Raw genomic sequence first — 14,406 nt, forward strand, 5'->3', positions numbered from 1 at the left:
TCTCTTCACTTAATAAACTCCAGATCCTCATTTGCAAAACTGGAATAAAAGTGGATTCTATTACATAAGGTTATGGGGAGGATTAAATGAAATTTAAGCAATTGATGATTGCATTACATAATACAAATATATATAAAATTTTGTATATAATATATAAATATATAAAATATAAATATACAACATATTATTGAATAGTATAGACTCAAAAGTTTAGCTACTGTCAATAATAAAAATACCAATAATTTTGTCCCTGAAATTCTTTTCTTTTTATAATTTGAAAGTCGTATTTTGTAATTTTGCTGCAGCTCATCTGACTCATCTTCTAGGACAAGTGTCAGCCTGGCTAAAGACATAAATCAGGATTAGAGAATCCTTGCTTTTGAGAAAGAAAGCCGTACTCCTCAGAGTGTGGGCCACAGACTAGGCATCATCTGGGCACCTACTATAAATGCAGAGTCATGGACCCCACCTAATATTCACTGGACTAGAATCTGCTTTGCATCAGTATCCCCAAGTGATTCATATGCACGTTAAAGTTTGGAAAGTAGTGTTCCAAAACTGATTCTCAAGCTTAAATTAATTAAAATTAAGTAAAATTAAAAATACAATTCTTCAGTGTCACTAGTCACAATTGAAGTGTTTAACAGGCTAGCCATGTGTAGCTGGTGGTTATTGTATTGGAAAGCACCAATACAGAACATTTTTATCTTTCCAGTATGTACTATTGAATGGTGCTGGTCTTTTCTGTAAGAAAGTAAAAGGTATTTTAGGAAACCAAGGTTCAATAATTCAGTAAGTTGTTTAAACTCCAAATTATTCATTGAACCCCTTTTTATACTGCACAGAAGTACTCATGCAAATTTACTTTTTTGTTTTTAACACTGGTAGGAAAGGGCCAGGGAAGGGAAATAGCTTGCCCCATGTGCAAGTGGTGATTCTTGAGGTTCCCAATCCCATTCATATGTTTATTTCTTCCTGTTCCCCCACCCTTCTTAAATTAATAAGGCCCTCACTTTCTCTGGCCCTCAAATATGGGTTCTCAAGACAGAGTATACCAAGCAGTCATGGAGCAGGAAATGAATACAAATTAGACATAAATTGTTAATATCCCCTGCCCAGCCAGAAGTTAAAGGAACAAAGGAAGTCACGGTGGAATCCGAGCTACGCAGATGAATGAGAAGAGCTATTTTTCAGAACACTGACAGAGATGCGAGTCACAAGGGAATGAACATTTATGATATGCCTTAAATCACACCATGTTGGTAGTTAATCTCTCTTCTCCCTAAGGGCAGTTTCTAAAAGTAGCCATCTCCAGAACAACTGCCACCATGCAGCTTGATCTGAACCTCATTTTGCTAAATCCTCCAAGAATGGTTTTTCATTTACTTGTGTGCAATTATCCTATCTCATCTTCTCCAAAGAAAAGCTATTTGAGACTACCAAATTGTTCTCCTCTAGCCTTCATAGACACCTGCATCAATTTCGTGGGACAAACCTGACAAGCAATGTTGGCTGACTGGCTGCATTCCAGGACCTCACTGCTAGTGAATCAAATCTGACACTGGAAGCTCCATAGGGTTTACAGAAAACTTTAATAAAATGGCTTAAGAGGTTGGCTGTGACATCGAGTGCAGGCCCAAATTGCACAGTTTTTCTGAGCTTGGGAATGTTAAGAAAACAATTTAAGAACTGCAAATAAAACAAATATAACTATACATTCATCTTTTCAATGTCAAACTGGGGCACTACCTAATCAGCCGACATACACTTATATAATTTTAGGAGAATGTACCCTACTTTCTCTTACTATTTGCTATTACATAGGCCCAGAGTCTATAAAGGTAGATGTTAATTACAGAAAATAGATGAGTACCAAAAAATTTCTGTCTGCTATCAAAGACAAACACAAAAGTTATGGCCTGAATATTAACCAGTTCTGTATTTAATTTTGCAAACCTTGTAAGCCATTCCTTTTCAGACTATATAAATCTCTCTTCCCCAAATATTGTTTGAAACAACTTTACCATCTTGATGTTTCCTTTAATAAGCTAAATTCTTGACAGATATTCACTACATATTTATATGAGAACCACGTGTTTTTATTTGGAAACATGTACATTGAAAGGGATCAATACTGTCTTATAGATCTTCATGTCTGATCTGGAACAGCTCTTCCTACTCTCTTCTGCTTCATCAGGAAAATGAGATCCTGCAGAAAATCTAGACTTTACACAAACCAGGACAGTTAACCTTATTGCTTCCAGATAGAATCTATATAATACATCTTCTTACTAAACCTGCTACCAAAAACAGAAATAAAATCCTAAACCAGCTGGAACCTTTCCACTTACATTCTCATCAATTTTTTTCTCTATCGACATCATCACAGACAATCCAAAGTGATTTCTATGATTCTAATAATTGAGTGCGGCTCCTTCTACCAACTCTTAACGTAAGTGGGAGGAACTCTTCTTTCTACTGTACCAAATTGATCAGTTGTATGATTTTGAGCAAGTCAGCCTTTATCGTTCTCAACTGCCTTATCAATAAACCAGGTAACCTAATCACATAGTCAGTTGTAAAATTCATTCAAAATATATGTACATCTTAAAGAGGGATAATGGAAAGAAAATGGGATTCTATTATTTAAGACTCTTAGAGTCAGAACTATGAACCCACAGCGCATGTTACTAATAATTACCGTCTGCACATTTTACACTGGCAATTGGACTGTTGCATCTCATGCTCAGGTCATTTAATATGTGCCTACCTAAAGCATACCCATAAGAATGGATATTTTCTCCTTAAAAATTGGCTCTAAATGGAAGTCAGCAGATGGTACTGTACAACAGGAACATGTTATGGTATCTGCTTAATTTTTTATCCCTACATAACCTCTTGGTGCTTTGTGATCTCTCTAAAATACTTTTTTCTTGTTACAGAATGACTCATTTTGAGGTTTACATAACAATTATGGGCTTGTTATGCTGCACATCTCCAAACCAGCAATTTTATATCATGATGGCTTTGTCCTGGGCTTTCCTTAACTAAAATTGCCTTGTGTGACCAATAGGCAATGTGAAGCTGACATTTCTGAGTCCAAGCAGCTAATCCTAGATTGTATTTACCTATTTTCAAATATTTGCACCATCTGTGGTTCCATATTAGTTTTTTTGGATTCGCTGTTACAGCTCAAGAACTGTAGCTCTGAGAAGGAAAGAAGCTGCACTCCAAATGCAGAATACATTATAAGCATGAGATGGAATTTAACCACGGGGATGGGGAAAGGAAAAAAAAAACAAATTCAGAAAAGTAAATGCATATTCAGTGTTCCATTTTCAAAATATAAACTTTGTCAACTTCTCTGCATGATAAGAAATAAAAAAAAACGGATGCCATATATTTTCTTAACCAACTCCCAATCCATGTTTGCTTTGGAGTCAGGAGGACTCTATATAATCTGCATACCAACAAAAACAGGAGTTCAATATTAAAGACGCCCTTAAGCTTCCAATGTCAAACAATGACAAAAGGTGCTTTAAAGCTGTGTTTCCAACTTCTGGGAACTTCAACATCCAACATAGTTTAATTTTCCGTCACTCTGTCTTTGTCTGATACAGCAAGCCAACAACATATTAATAACCAAATAATAAGCACCACCATTTTTCAGCATCTCTTGGATAATACACCTATATCATTGCTGATCCTCACAACAATTCTGCAAAATAAACATCATTTCATTTCCAGATGAAGTATCAGATTCAGAGAGGCTGGGTAAGTTGTTCAAACTAGTATGTCAAGGTTCTAGCGTTTAAAGTCATGTTAAATGAATAGAAATCCCTGGGTCTATCCACTAAAAATAATTATATGTGTCTCAAAAATTATTCTCATGGACTTATTTATTTAGCGTATAATCCTTTCTCTGGTCTGTATTGGAACTTGGTGCTCTGACAACTCTGTCTGGGAATACAAATAATCAGTTTCTGGAAATTTGTTTTTCCTTTTTTTCTTTTTTCTTTTTTTTTTTTTTTTTTTTTTTTTTTTTTTTGAGACAGAGTCTCACTCTGTCGCCCAGACTGGAGTGCAGTGGCATGATCTCCGCTCACTGCAAGCTCCCCCTCCTGGGTTCACTCTATTCTCCTGCCTCAGCCTCCAGAGCAGCTGGGACTACAGGAGCCTGCCACCACGCCCGGTGGAAAAGCCTTTCTTACCATGAATCCCAGTGTATCAGAAGTCTGTTGTTTCCATTAATGTCCCAAGAAAGCTCTAAAATTTACCTGTATGCATTTCCCAGTTTTTAAGTGCATCTCTCCTTTAGGAGGGATTCACCCAATTGCTACTCCATTGCTAGGATTTCAAATGCTGTGTGTAGACATCAGCAGTTGCTTATTCATGCTAAGAGTAAGAGGGGAAGCTTGAGAAAGTCAACTTCTGTTTGTGTAGTGGTGGCACTGCCATTTCATTGGAGTAGTGATTTTCACAGTTTATGTTCAGAAAGGCATTATGGCTTTGGGTGTAACCTCTTGCCATGGCAAAGTACAGAAGATGCATATGCACTTCTGTGATGGCTTGTGGCCAGGTGCCAAAAGTCTAAGGACCACTGACCTAGAAGTAGTATATCACAAACGAGAAAACAAGAAATGTCAAATGAGCTTTGCCTATGGACCCAAAGCATTTTAAAACATGCTTTGTTTTTTTTTAAAGGTTATACTTATGTCAAGTGGCAAAGAAGGCAGATGTGCCACCATGACACCACGAAAGGCTTTGTATTAGCAGCTGAATCTGGGAATGGCTACATGGAAGGAGACCCAGCATCAAGCACTGCTTCTAATTCTAAACAACAATGTGACCTTAGACAAGTCACTTCACCTCTCCATTGTCTGTTTCGTGATTTGAGCACAAAGGTGTAACATTCAGGAAACAACAGTTTCTCTGAATGTTACCATCATTTATCATGTCATGGCTATTTGAAGAAAAGAATTTAGAAAGGCAATGGTGCTACCAGTATCCAACTATTCTTTTTCTTTTCTTTTCTTTCTTTTTTCTTTTTTTTTTTTTTTTTTTTTTGATGGAGTCTCACTCTGCCACCCAGAATGGAGTTCAGTGGCACAATCTCGGCTCCCAGTTGCCCCCTGAGTTCAAGCAATTCTCCAGCCTCAGCCTCCTGAGTAGCTAGAATTATAGGCGTGCGGCACCACACCTGGATAATTTTTGTATTTTTAGTAGAGACGAGGCTTCACCATGTTGGCCAGGCTGGTCTCAAACTCCTGACCTCAGGTGATCCACCTGCCTCAGCCTTCCCAAGTGCTGGGATTACAGGCATGAGCCAACGTACCCAGCCAATGTCAAAGTATTCTTTGTCAGCAAGTCAATCAACTCCTAGACAGACAATGGCTCTCAGAAATGTAGAGAGGTGGAAGGAACTGGATTTGGGTTTGGAGATGGCATTCATGCAAAGAGAAATGAAGGAACCAAAAGTACCATCCTGGAATACAGAAATACTGACTCTGAGCAAATAGAAATGTGTAATAATGAGCCACTCATCATGCCACAGTGGCCTAAAGTTGAGTAAATCTCATTTTGGAGCAATTATAAACAACCTCAATAAACGTGAAGGAGGGGGAGTCTCTTTCGTTTCAACTTGTGGTTCAATTCACACATGCCTATCACTCTCAATATGGTTGTCAAGAAGTAGGGTACTCAAAATTCTTAATATCAGAAAAAAAGAAATAACCCTGATGAAGACATTGGGTATGGCTTCAAAATACGTTAACTTTATTTCTTGGACTACTTACGTTTTATAGTACTCTAAAAAGGTACATACCAGTGAAACGTGTCATCTTTTCCCTTGAAGTCCCTAAAAGCTAATGAGGTAGATAGAAAATCTATTCATAATTTCATAGATCCCAGGAAATTTAAATTATAGACTAAAATTTTGCTACACAAATGACCTATTCTAAATTTGAGGAATCTTTCATGGATTTCAGTTCTTTTTCTCTCAAAAAGATATATTTTACCTCTATTCAAACATTGCCTTATTTCCTCATCTTCGATTCTGTGTCTAAGAGACAAGAATTATTAATGCAAATTTGTGACACAGCGATTTAAAGGACTGCTTTACTAAAGACTTCTAGTACTTGTTTTAAAACATGTGAAATGAAAAAAAGAGCCATGTTTTGAATTCATTAACTTATATTAAAACAATTCCTGGAGGTGAGATTTGATTAATATAAGTATGAATATCAGAGTTTTCATTTACTCAATTCTTGCCAAAAGTAAACCCATGTTCCAATAACAAGAAAGGCCTATTTCTCCCTGTACAAGCATTACTAATGCAGCTTCAAGTGGTCTCTCTGGTCCATTATTTGAAAATAAATCACAGGACAGCCTGCCACTCAAGTTCTTGATTATATAATACAGATTCGTCACATTTCTGTTTTCAGAGCAGAGTTTCCAGGTGGAATAAGAAACTGAATCTTCACTTAGATATCAAAAAGAGAGTGGGGATAAAGATAATAAAAATAGCTTTTTTCCTCACTTTTCTTCATTTGCTATCTTTTATAATCTGATACATAGTTATTTTGTCCTGACCTAAGAAAACCAGTAAGTATGACAAATTACAATAATATTAAAGTCAGATAATACACAGCTTGCCTGGAGAACATTCCCAAATGTAAAGTTGGTTTTGATTATGCACTCAACTAACTTTTCTTAAATTTCAACTCAGTAATATCATCAGTTCCTATACGCAAAGAATTTCTAAGTGAATCATTTCTGGGAACCAAACTTCTGGAAAGAGAATATTAAACCATGAACATATCAAACAAGATTCTAAGTCTTTTGTGAAAATAGACTGTCATCTAAAAAAAGTAGAAATCAGTCAAGTTGTCACAAATTCATTTTTATCTAATGCCCTATAATAATCTACCTATAAAATACAGCATTTAGATAATAAATATATATGTGTGTGTGTGTGTATAAAGTGTGTATATGTTTGATGATGGTGTACACACACATATTCAGCATTTTCATTAACATAAATGCAAACTTACTTTTGTAAAAGAATAAAATACCCTTCTCAGATGATCTAGAAGCATGACAGCATTAAGAATGAAAATGCTTATTAGGTTTCAAGCTTGAGCCAGATGCAATAAAAACTCATTCACATAGATTCTCTAATTATTGCAACATTCTCATCATCCTCTCTCTTTTCAAGATGAAAGAATGGTTTTAGTGGGGTTATAAATTGCCTAGTAAATGGTAGAGGAAGGAATCAATATGAAATCTGTTTGACTTTGTTCTCAGTCTTACATCAGGTTGCCTCTCCCCAAAGTGTAATTAAATTTGAAAATCATTTGGCAATTCCAAAAATGTTGTAGAACATTTTAATAACTTCTAAATAAACTATGGCATGATAAACTTAGAAATTTTTTTTTTTAATTTTGTGGAAGACATTGAAAGAATACTGTTCACATAAATTACGGAACAGAATAATTCAAAATATTTATTTTTATCAGTTTTGGATAAAAGTGAATTTTCTGTATTTAGCCTGGCAGTGGGTGACACATTTACCATTACAAATGGATATGCCTGAAATTCTAAGAACTCAGGAAAGCTCAACAAACATAAAGCTACAATAGAAGAGCTTTCTTTTCAGTGCCAGTCTCCCCACTGAACCTACTTCCCAGCCTTCTCTACTATACTGAAAATGACAACCATTCCTTGAGTCAATATGTAGTTGATGATAAGAATGTCTACCATGTAGAAAGAAGGTAGGTGCTAATTTCAAACGCCTTAGAGAACAGGTGCTATTAGATAGGGACAAATAAACAGGGATTGGTTATTTCCAGACACTTGTGGATCAGATCAATAGAAACTTTAAAACAAGATTATGCTCGGAATAGTCAATACTAAGCCCCACGACTTCTCAAGGCAGGGTAGTGTTCACTAGAGCAAGAATAATTCTAACTAGCCATAAGGATATACGTTTATGAAGAAGTTTACATTCCCTTTATCATTTATCTGGCCTCTTTTTGGACCTTGTACAGGGCTTCAGATGGAAAATCCTTCAACCTTTTTTTGGTTGATGTATGTCTTAGTATATGGCCTCCATTCTAATGTTAGTAGTACATGAACTTGGTTAGGATGCTAGTTTTCACTTGCTAGTTTTCACTTAGCAAGTATGAAAATATATGGAAATTATTTTAGTAAGTGGAGCATACATGTGTGTTTAAAGGTTAAACAGAAAAAGCTGTAGAAAACATTTGTGAAAAAGTCTTTTGACTTATGTTTAATCCAATTCCATGCCCCTCCCCATAAAAATAGGGGCATGCACCCTGGTTTCTTGGTGGCTCCACTACCAAGCACATTCTCCGGCTACACTGACTGAAATCTCACCTCCTGACATATTTCTGTAAATCCCATCTGTCTTTCCTTTAAATATCCTCTTTCTCATGCTAATTACTTTGGGAAGTACATTGCATTGAAAACAATATGCAACGTAGTCAGCAGCTAACTCAACTCTTGGTGAGAATTAGCCAAAGTTTACTTTTAGCCTGACTTCTTACAGAGTAGAACAGTAAAGAATTTTACTGTTCAATTTTGATTGAATGAAAGTCAGGATATAACAGAATACTTTGAAATCTAGATGCCTGCTAAAATAGCTTTGATGTCCAAATCCATTAATATAATATTTGCATGCACCGAAAAACTCATGTGTAATCATATTAATATGTGTACTACAAAATGTGGTTGTCTGTAAAGTTAAAATAATGGATACATAGCTTAATAATCCTCTAAGACTTTTTTTTTTTGAGCCAGGGTCTCACTCTATTGCCCAAGCTAGAGTGCAGTGGCACAATCTCGACTCCCTGTGGTCTTGACATCCCAGGCTCAAGCGATCCTCAGTCCTCCCACCCCAGCCTCCCAAGTAGCTGGGACCACAGGAGAGTGCCACTAAACTCTACTAATTTTTTTTTTTTTTTTTTTTTGAGACAAGGTCACAGTATGTTGCCCACGCTGGTCTAGAACTCCTAGGCTCAATCCATCTACCTCAGCCTCCCAAAGTGCTGGGATTACAGGTGCGAGCCACTGCACCAGGCCCAGATTTTATTTTTTTTCAATTTTGTCTAGGCTCTTATTCCCAGACTGAACATTTAATAAGAAGACTTGGTATGAGTCAAGCCTTATTCAAAAACTCTTACATATTATTTCATTTAACCCTTAGAACAAACATCTTAAGGGAACTGCAGTCACCTCCATTTACAGATGAAATGGGGAAATTCAGTTATCCTGCCCCAGAAAACACAGTGGTCTTTCGTGGACCTGGGATATGAACTTGACTCTGTGATTTCCAGTGCATAACCCATAGACAGTGATGAATAAATATTTGTGGTTGATAGCACAAAAAATCTCACAATCTTAGCCACAGCATTCTGTCACTGTGTCTGCTACATGTCATACTAAATAAATTTAAAATGTGCCTATAAGTAGTAAAGCTTAAGACATTCTGTAATCATAAATAATTCAAGAAACGAAAATTTTGAAATTGCTTTATTTTTACTCAGACTGGGAGAAATATGGTTAAGTGTTTTGTTTCCAATGTAATGATGCTTCATAAGATAATGCAGCATTAATATTTAATAATACAATTTTCTTTACATTGTTTTTATATAATTTAATCTTTTTAAAATATACCATTTGCTCAGATCCTGAAATAATCAAATAAATATACAGATATATGAGAAGCTTCTAAGCAAGAGATATTTTGTGGTATGTTCTTAACCCAATAAATAAAATGCCATATATATTTATATTATAAACTTATATAATATATAATATTTATATATAAAAAATAAGACATTGAAGGAGAGTAGGAAATGTATATTTTCTCTCAAATCATAGATTTCCATATAACATTTTTATTTAATGTATATTATCTTTTATAACCAAATTATATAAAACTCTATCACCAATTAAATATGACATTTAATATGTTTAATAATTAGAATAAATTTTTTATTCATTAAAATTGTTCAATATGATTTATGAAAGCTCTTTTCAAGCTTCTGTTTTAAAAACAATAGTTTATTGATCAAATTATGACATGTATATATTAGCAAAGGACACCTAGAAGAATAACTCTTTTGCAATTTTTCGTTAAGCATATATTTGAATATTTTAATCTGGTTTGCTAGATCAAAGGTGAAATAAAAATACTGAATACCAATTTATGTATTAAAACATTTTAAGTTAATATTACCTAAATGTCTAAAGCACATCGATATTTCACAGAAGGCATTTTACACATTACACATTTGATCTCAATTCTGGTCATGAATTATTTCATCAAGTGACAGCTACATGTTCAAATGTAAGAGATTGGTTTTCTACCAAAATGCATTTTTTTAAAGAAAATGCATAACAAGTGCTGTCTTTGTAGTCAAATAGTTGCTTTTAAAAGTATGCTTTTTAGTCATACACTAAAAAGTGGAATGGTTTTGTTTTTGTTGTTTTTGTTTTTGTGTGATTATTTTTGTTTTGTTTTTGGAGCTGAAAGAACAGCCATGCTTTTTAGGCAATATTTTTACCCACTGGAGTCAGCAGAAGGGTGCCACCTGGTGGACATGTGAACAAATTCTAAACCTTGTCTGATTGACCATTAAAAAAATATATACTCATTTAACAAACCTGGAGAGTCTCGTCATCAGAGACAAGTGATGCAAAGATCAAAAAAAGCTCCTATAAATTTATGAAGATCTATCTTTTTTTATATTATTTAGATCCGTAGCGTGATATTAAGTTAACTTTAAAATTTCCAGAGCTGTGATTTACATGTATAGCTGAAGCTTTAAACAAATTATTCATTTGTCTTATATTCAAGGTAAATTTGTGCACATGCACACACAGATAATTTGCATTATTTTCATTCTTACAATAGAAATATATTGTATTATGATTGTATAGAAGTTAAAAGGTAAGGCTTCAGACCTCCACGAGTTCCTGGCTAAGTCTCACCTCCACCGTAACTTCCTTAATCCTCTGTATTCTCACCTCTAAAATAGGAATAAAAACAGGACCCACCTCAAAAAATTACTTTGAGAATCAAATAGAAAAATACATTCAATAAATGTTACTTTATGAACCCCGAGAATAGTACTCTGCCTGTGGCAAGCATTCAAGAAGGGATTTTAAAAAATAATAATAAATTACATATAGCCACTCAAGTTCTTAGATCTTTCAATGTTAATTGAGATACTGATCATGTTAAGAAATGATTGTGTCTACTCATGTCAAGGCATTTGTTTTTAGACATTTTGCAAGTGTGGAGTGTTATGAAAGCAACAAAAATAACTGTTGTAAATATTTTTTGATCAAAGAATATTTAAAAGGAAGATTATTAAGATGATAAAAAATATTTCCAATGATTCAGAATATTCATAAAATACACGATCCCTACACAGTCCCTCCTATTCTTGTTGTCAACATTCTCTAGGAAGGGAGAGCATGTCCTCTTGTCATGGCACCCTGTGCCAGAGGACAGTAAAAGATCAAATAAAACAGGAAGGTTGAGCCCTCTACAGGACTATAACCATAACCAAATTATATGATCCATAAGCATTTTCAGTTAGAGGAAGGATTATGGTCTTCCACTGTACCATAAGCGGAAATAGGTGTTTGATGGCCTCAGGACAAGGCACCTTTGAGGTTTCATAAAAATCTTTACCATAGAAACTAGAAGACGTTTTTGGCAACATGCAATAGCTTAAATCGTTCAAAATCAATGCATAGTGATTGATTTGCTGGAACAGGTGCCCTATTTAACCACTAGGTATAATTTCATAAAGGTACATTTTAATTTAAATTTGTGAATCTTTTTTTGAAATATTATAGAAACCAGCACACCTAATCACACCTTTATGAAGCTATTATATCTAGTATTGCATGAGAGTTGTGTGGCAATTGCAGAATTAAACTATAATGACTAATATGGCTAATAAAAGCTTAGTAGTCTTACGGAAAGTAGTTTAAGCTTTCACCAACATAATTCACATTATTTGTCCATCATTTCATATGTCAAGCTTTGAACAAAAATATGCTAGAAATGAGTATTTCCTGGGAGTGCTTGAAAAACCCTCACTGTGATGCTGCCATGTATATATTTCAGTTGACTTTCTTTGTAAAATCAATCTATTTTAACACATGCATAAGATGCATAAAACTGACATTTTAAAATCATGTCAATACTCAGAAAGGCACTTAAAATACTCTATTTAAGCAAGAGTTCTACAAAGTAGCCACTCCCTGAATATTTGAAGTGGCTATTAAAAAATGCACACTAACAAGAAAAATGGATTCGAGCTTGAACCTATCTCTTCACATGAATTTTAAGTACCAGATTAATCCTGACAAAGGGGTTTGTTGTGCGTAGACAGCGTGTCCACTATTTATACATACATTTTCAGCTTCTGTGTGCTCTGCTCTGCTTCTGCCTGCCACTTCCAACATCACTGAACTGTTTGCAGCGCCTCAAGTAACCAGCTGGTGTCACAGGTTAGTGAGCAAAGATTTCATGTGGGGACTCTCACCTGACTAATCATTCTCATTGGTAGCATCATTCTAAGAGCAGTAGAGAGGCTCGGCGGCTTGTTAATGAAATTTAAGGGCTGTCAGCCTGAAATAGGATGTTAAATCCATGTTCCTGTCCTGAAATTATTTTTATATATCTGCTAACCAGTTTTCACATTCTGATGTGTGCCGGGGATTAGGAGGAAGAGGTATAAAAGGAAGGGACATATGATCTTTTAATATTTTCATACTTATCTCAGAGTATGGATCAAAGAGGATAGTTTAAGAAAACAAATGCTTTGTAAAAACTGCCAACATTCAACCCCCTCCCACTAATAAACGAGAAGGGAGCTTTAAGTCATTGAGTAATCCCCACCACCTGTATGAAACATATGTGAGGGAAAAGAGAAGGGGAGGGGAGAGGAGAAAAGAGACCACAAGCCAGGAGAGATGAAGTCTGCAATATTAATAACAGCCTCGCTGGCATCGCCTCCTCTGTCTCGCCACCACTACTGGGCGATTTGGACAGCTCCCCTTAATAGGCTCTTTAGTGCTTAGAATACTCTAAAAGCCTAGTTGCTGCTGGAGCCTAGCTGCGTGCACTCCCTGCATCCCATGCTAGCAATAAGCTGGGAGGGTTTCTGCCGGGAACGCCTTCAGCAGCCTTCGCAGTGCACTCCGAGCAAAGATCCCCAATCCTCCTACCCCAGTGCTTGGGTCCTCGGGGTCCACAGTTAATCCCTGACCTAAGGGCAGCTCTCTCTGCCCAGAGTCTCTAATTGATGTAAACGTGACGGCACCTCCACCAGGCTCAGCACAGCCTTCCTCCTCCTTCTCCTTGCCAGGGTATCTCCGCGCTCCCGACCCTCCAACTTTGGAAAAAGAGCGACACCGAACTCCCAAATCACCCCAAATCGGGGACAGAGACGAGATGGGGATCCACGACGGTACGGTTATGCTACAGATTTCTAAAGACCAAAACAAAAAGGGGTTGGCGGGTGTAGAAGGACGGAAAAGAGACAGTAATAACCCTCAGCCCACGCAGGGCACCTCATCTCTGCAGACACAACACATCCAAACCCAACAAATCACTAAAGCCAGCACCTTCCCAGCTCCCCTTAATAATTAATGCCTTGCTGCTCCCCAAGCTCCGTTCCACTCAGCAGACTACAGATGTCTGGGACACTCTTCGCCCATCGACCCCCGCGACCACCCCACCTCACAAACACACACCCGTCTCCTCAAAAGAAACAAGAAAGGAAAGGAAAAACTCAGTCCGCCTAAAGGTCATTTGCCTACTCGGGTCGCTTTGGTCAGCGAGCGTCCCGGCTATAGGAAGACCGGGCTTGAACCCGATAAGTGGACATCAGGAGCGCAGCAGATTTTTTCAACGTGTGTTAATAGGGAGCCAAGAGGCCCCATTCCTTGGCCCTGGCCACCTCTCCCTCCCTCGGTAGCCCGCCCGCCGGGGCTCCCCGGGGCACCTTCAGCCTTTACCTCTCTCCCCCCTTCCCCGCGGCTCTCCACCTTGCGCATCCTCTCGCCCGGCTCCGGAGCGCACTCAGAGGCTCTAACTTCCCGCAGAGTCCATGGATAAGCAGGAGAGGCTGGAACTGGGGCGGGGGGGAGGGTGGGAAGAGGGAGGCGTGGGAGCCGAGCCTGGGAGGAGAGGCGGGGGGAGCGCCGACTGGAGCCACCCCTCCCGGGAGTGCCGGGCCGCAGCTGCCAACTCTCACCTGGTCCGCCGGCTGCGCCTGGCTCGCCCTGGCCCCCGGGGTGGGCTGCTGCTCCTGTTTCATGGCTGTCATCGCCGGCGGCCCGCGTTGGCGCTCACTTCCT

General features: G+C 37.4%; 1 protein-coding gene across 1 annotated transcript in view; it reads right to left on the reverse strand.

Annotated features, from left to right (window-relative positions):
• Positions 1-14,375, reverse strand: part of DPP10 (dipeptidyl peptidase like 10) — a 629,039-nt gene extending 614,664 nt beyond the window's left edge. The window contains exon 1 of the mRNA XM_026449363.1: positions 14,304-14,375. Coding sequence (XP_026305148.1) covers positions 14,304-14,375 — 72 coding nt within the window. The remainder of the gene's footprint in view (positions 1-14,303) is intronic.
• Positions 14,376-14,406: the final 31 nt, after the last annotated feature.

Source organism: Piliocolobus tephrosceles, chromosome 11, assembly GCF_002776525.5.
Source record: "Piliocolobus tephrosceles isolate RC106 chromosome 11, ASM277652v3, whole genome shotgun sequence".
Classification (NCBI taxonomy): domain Eukaryota; kingdom Metazoa; phylum Chordata; class Mammalia; order Primates; family Cercopithecidae; genus Piliocolobus; species Piliocolobus tephrosceles.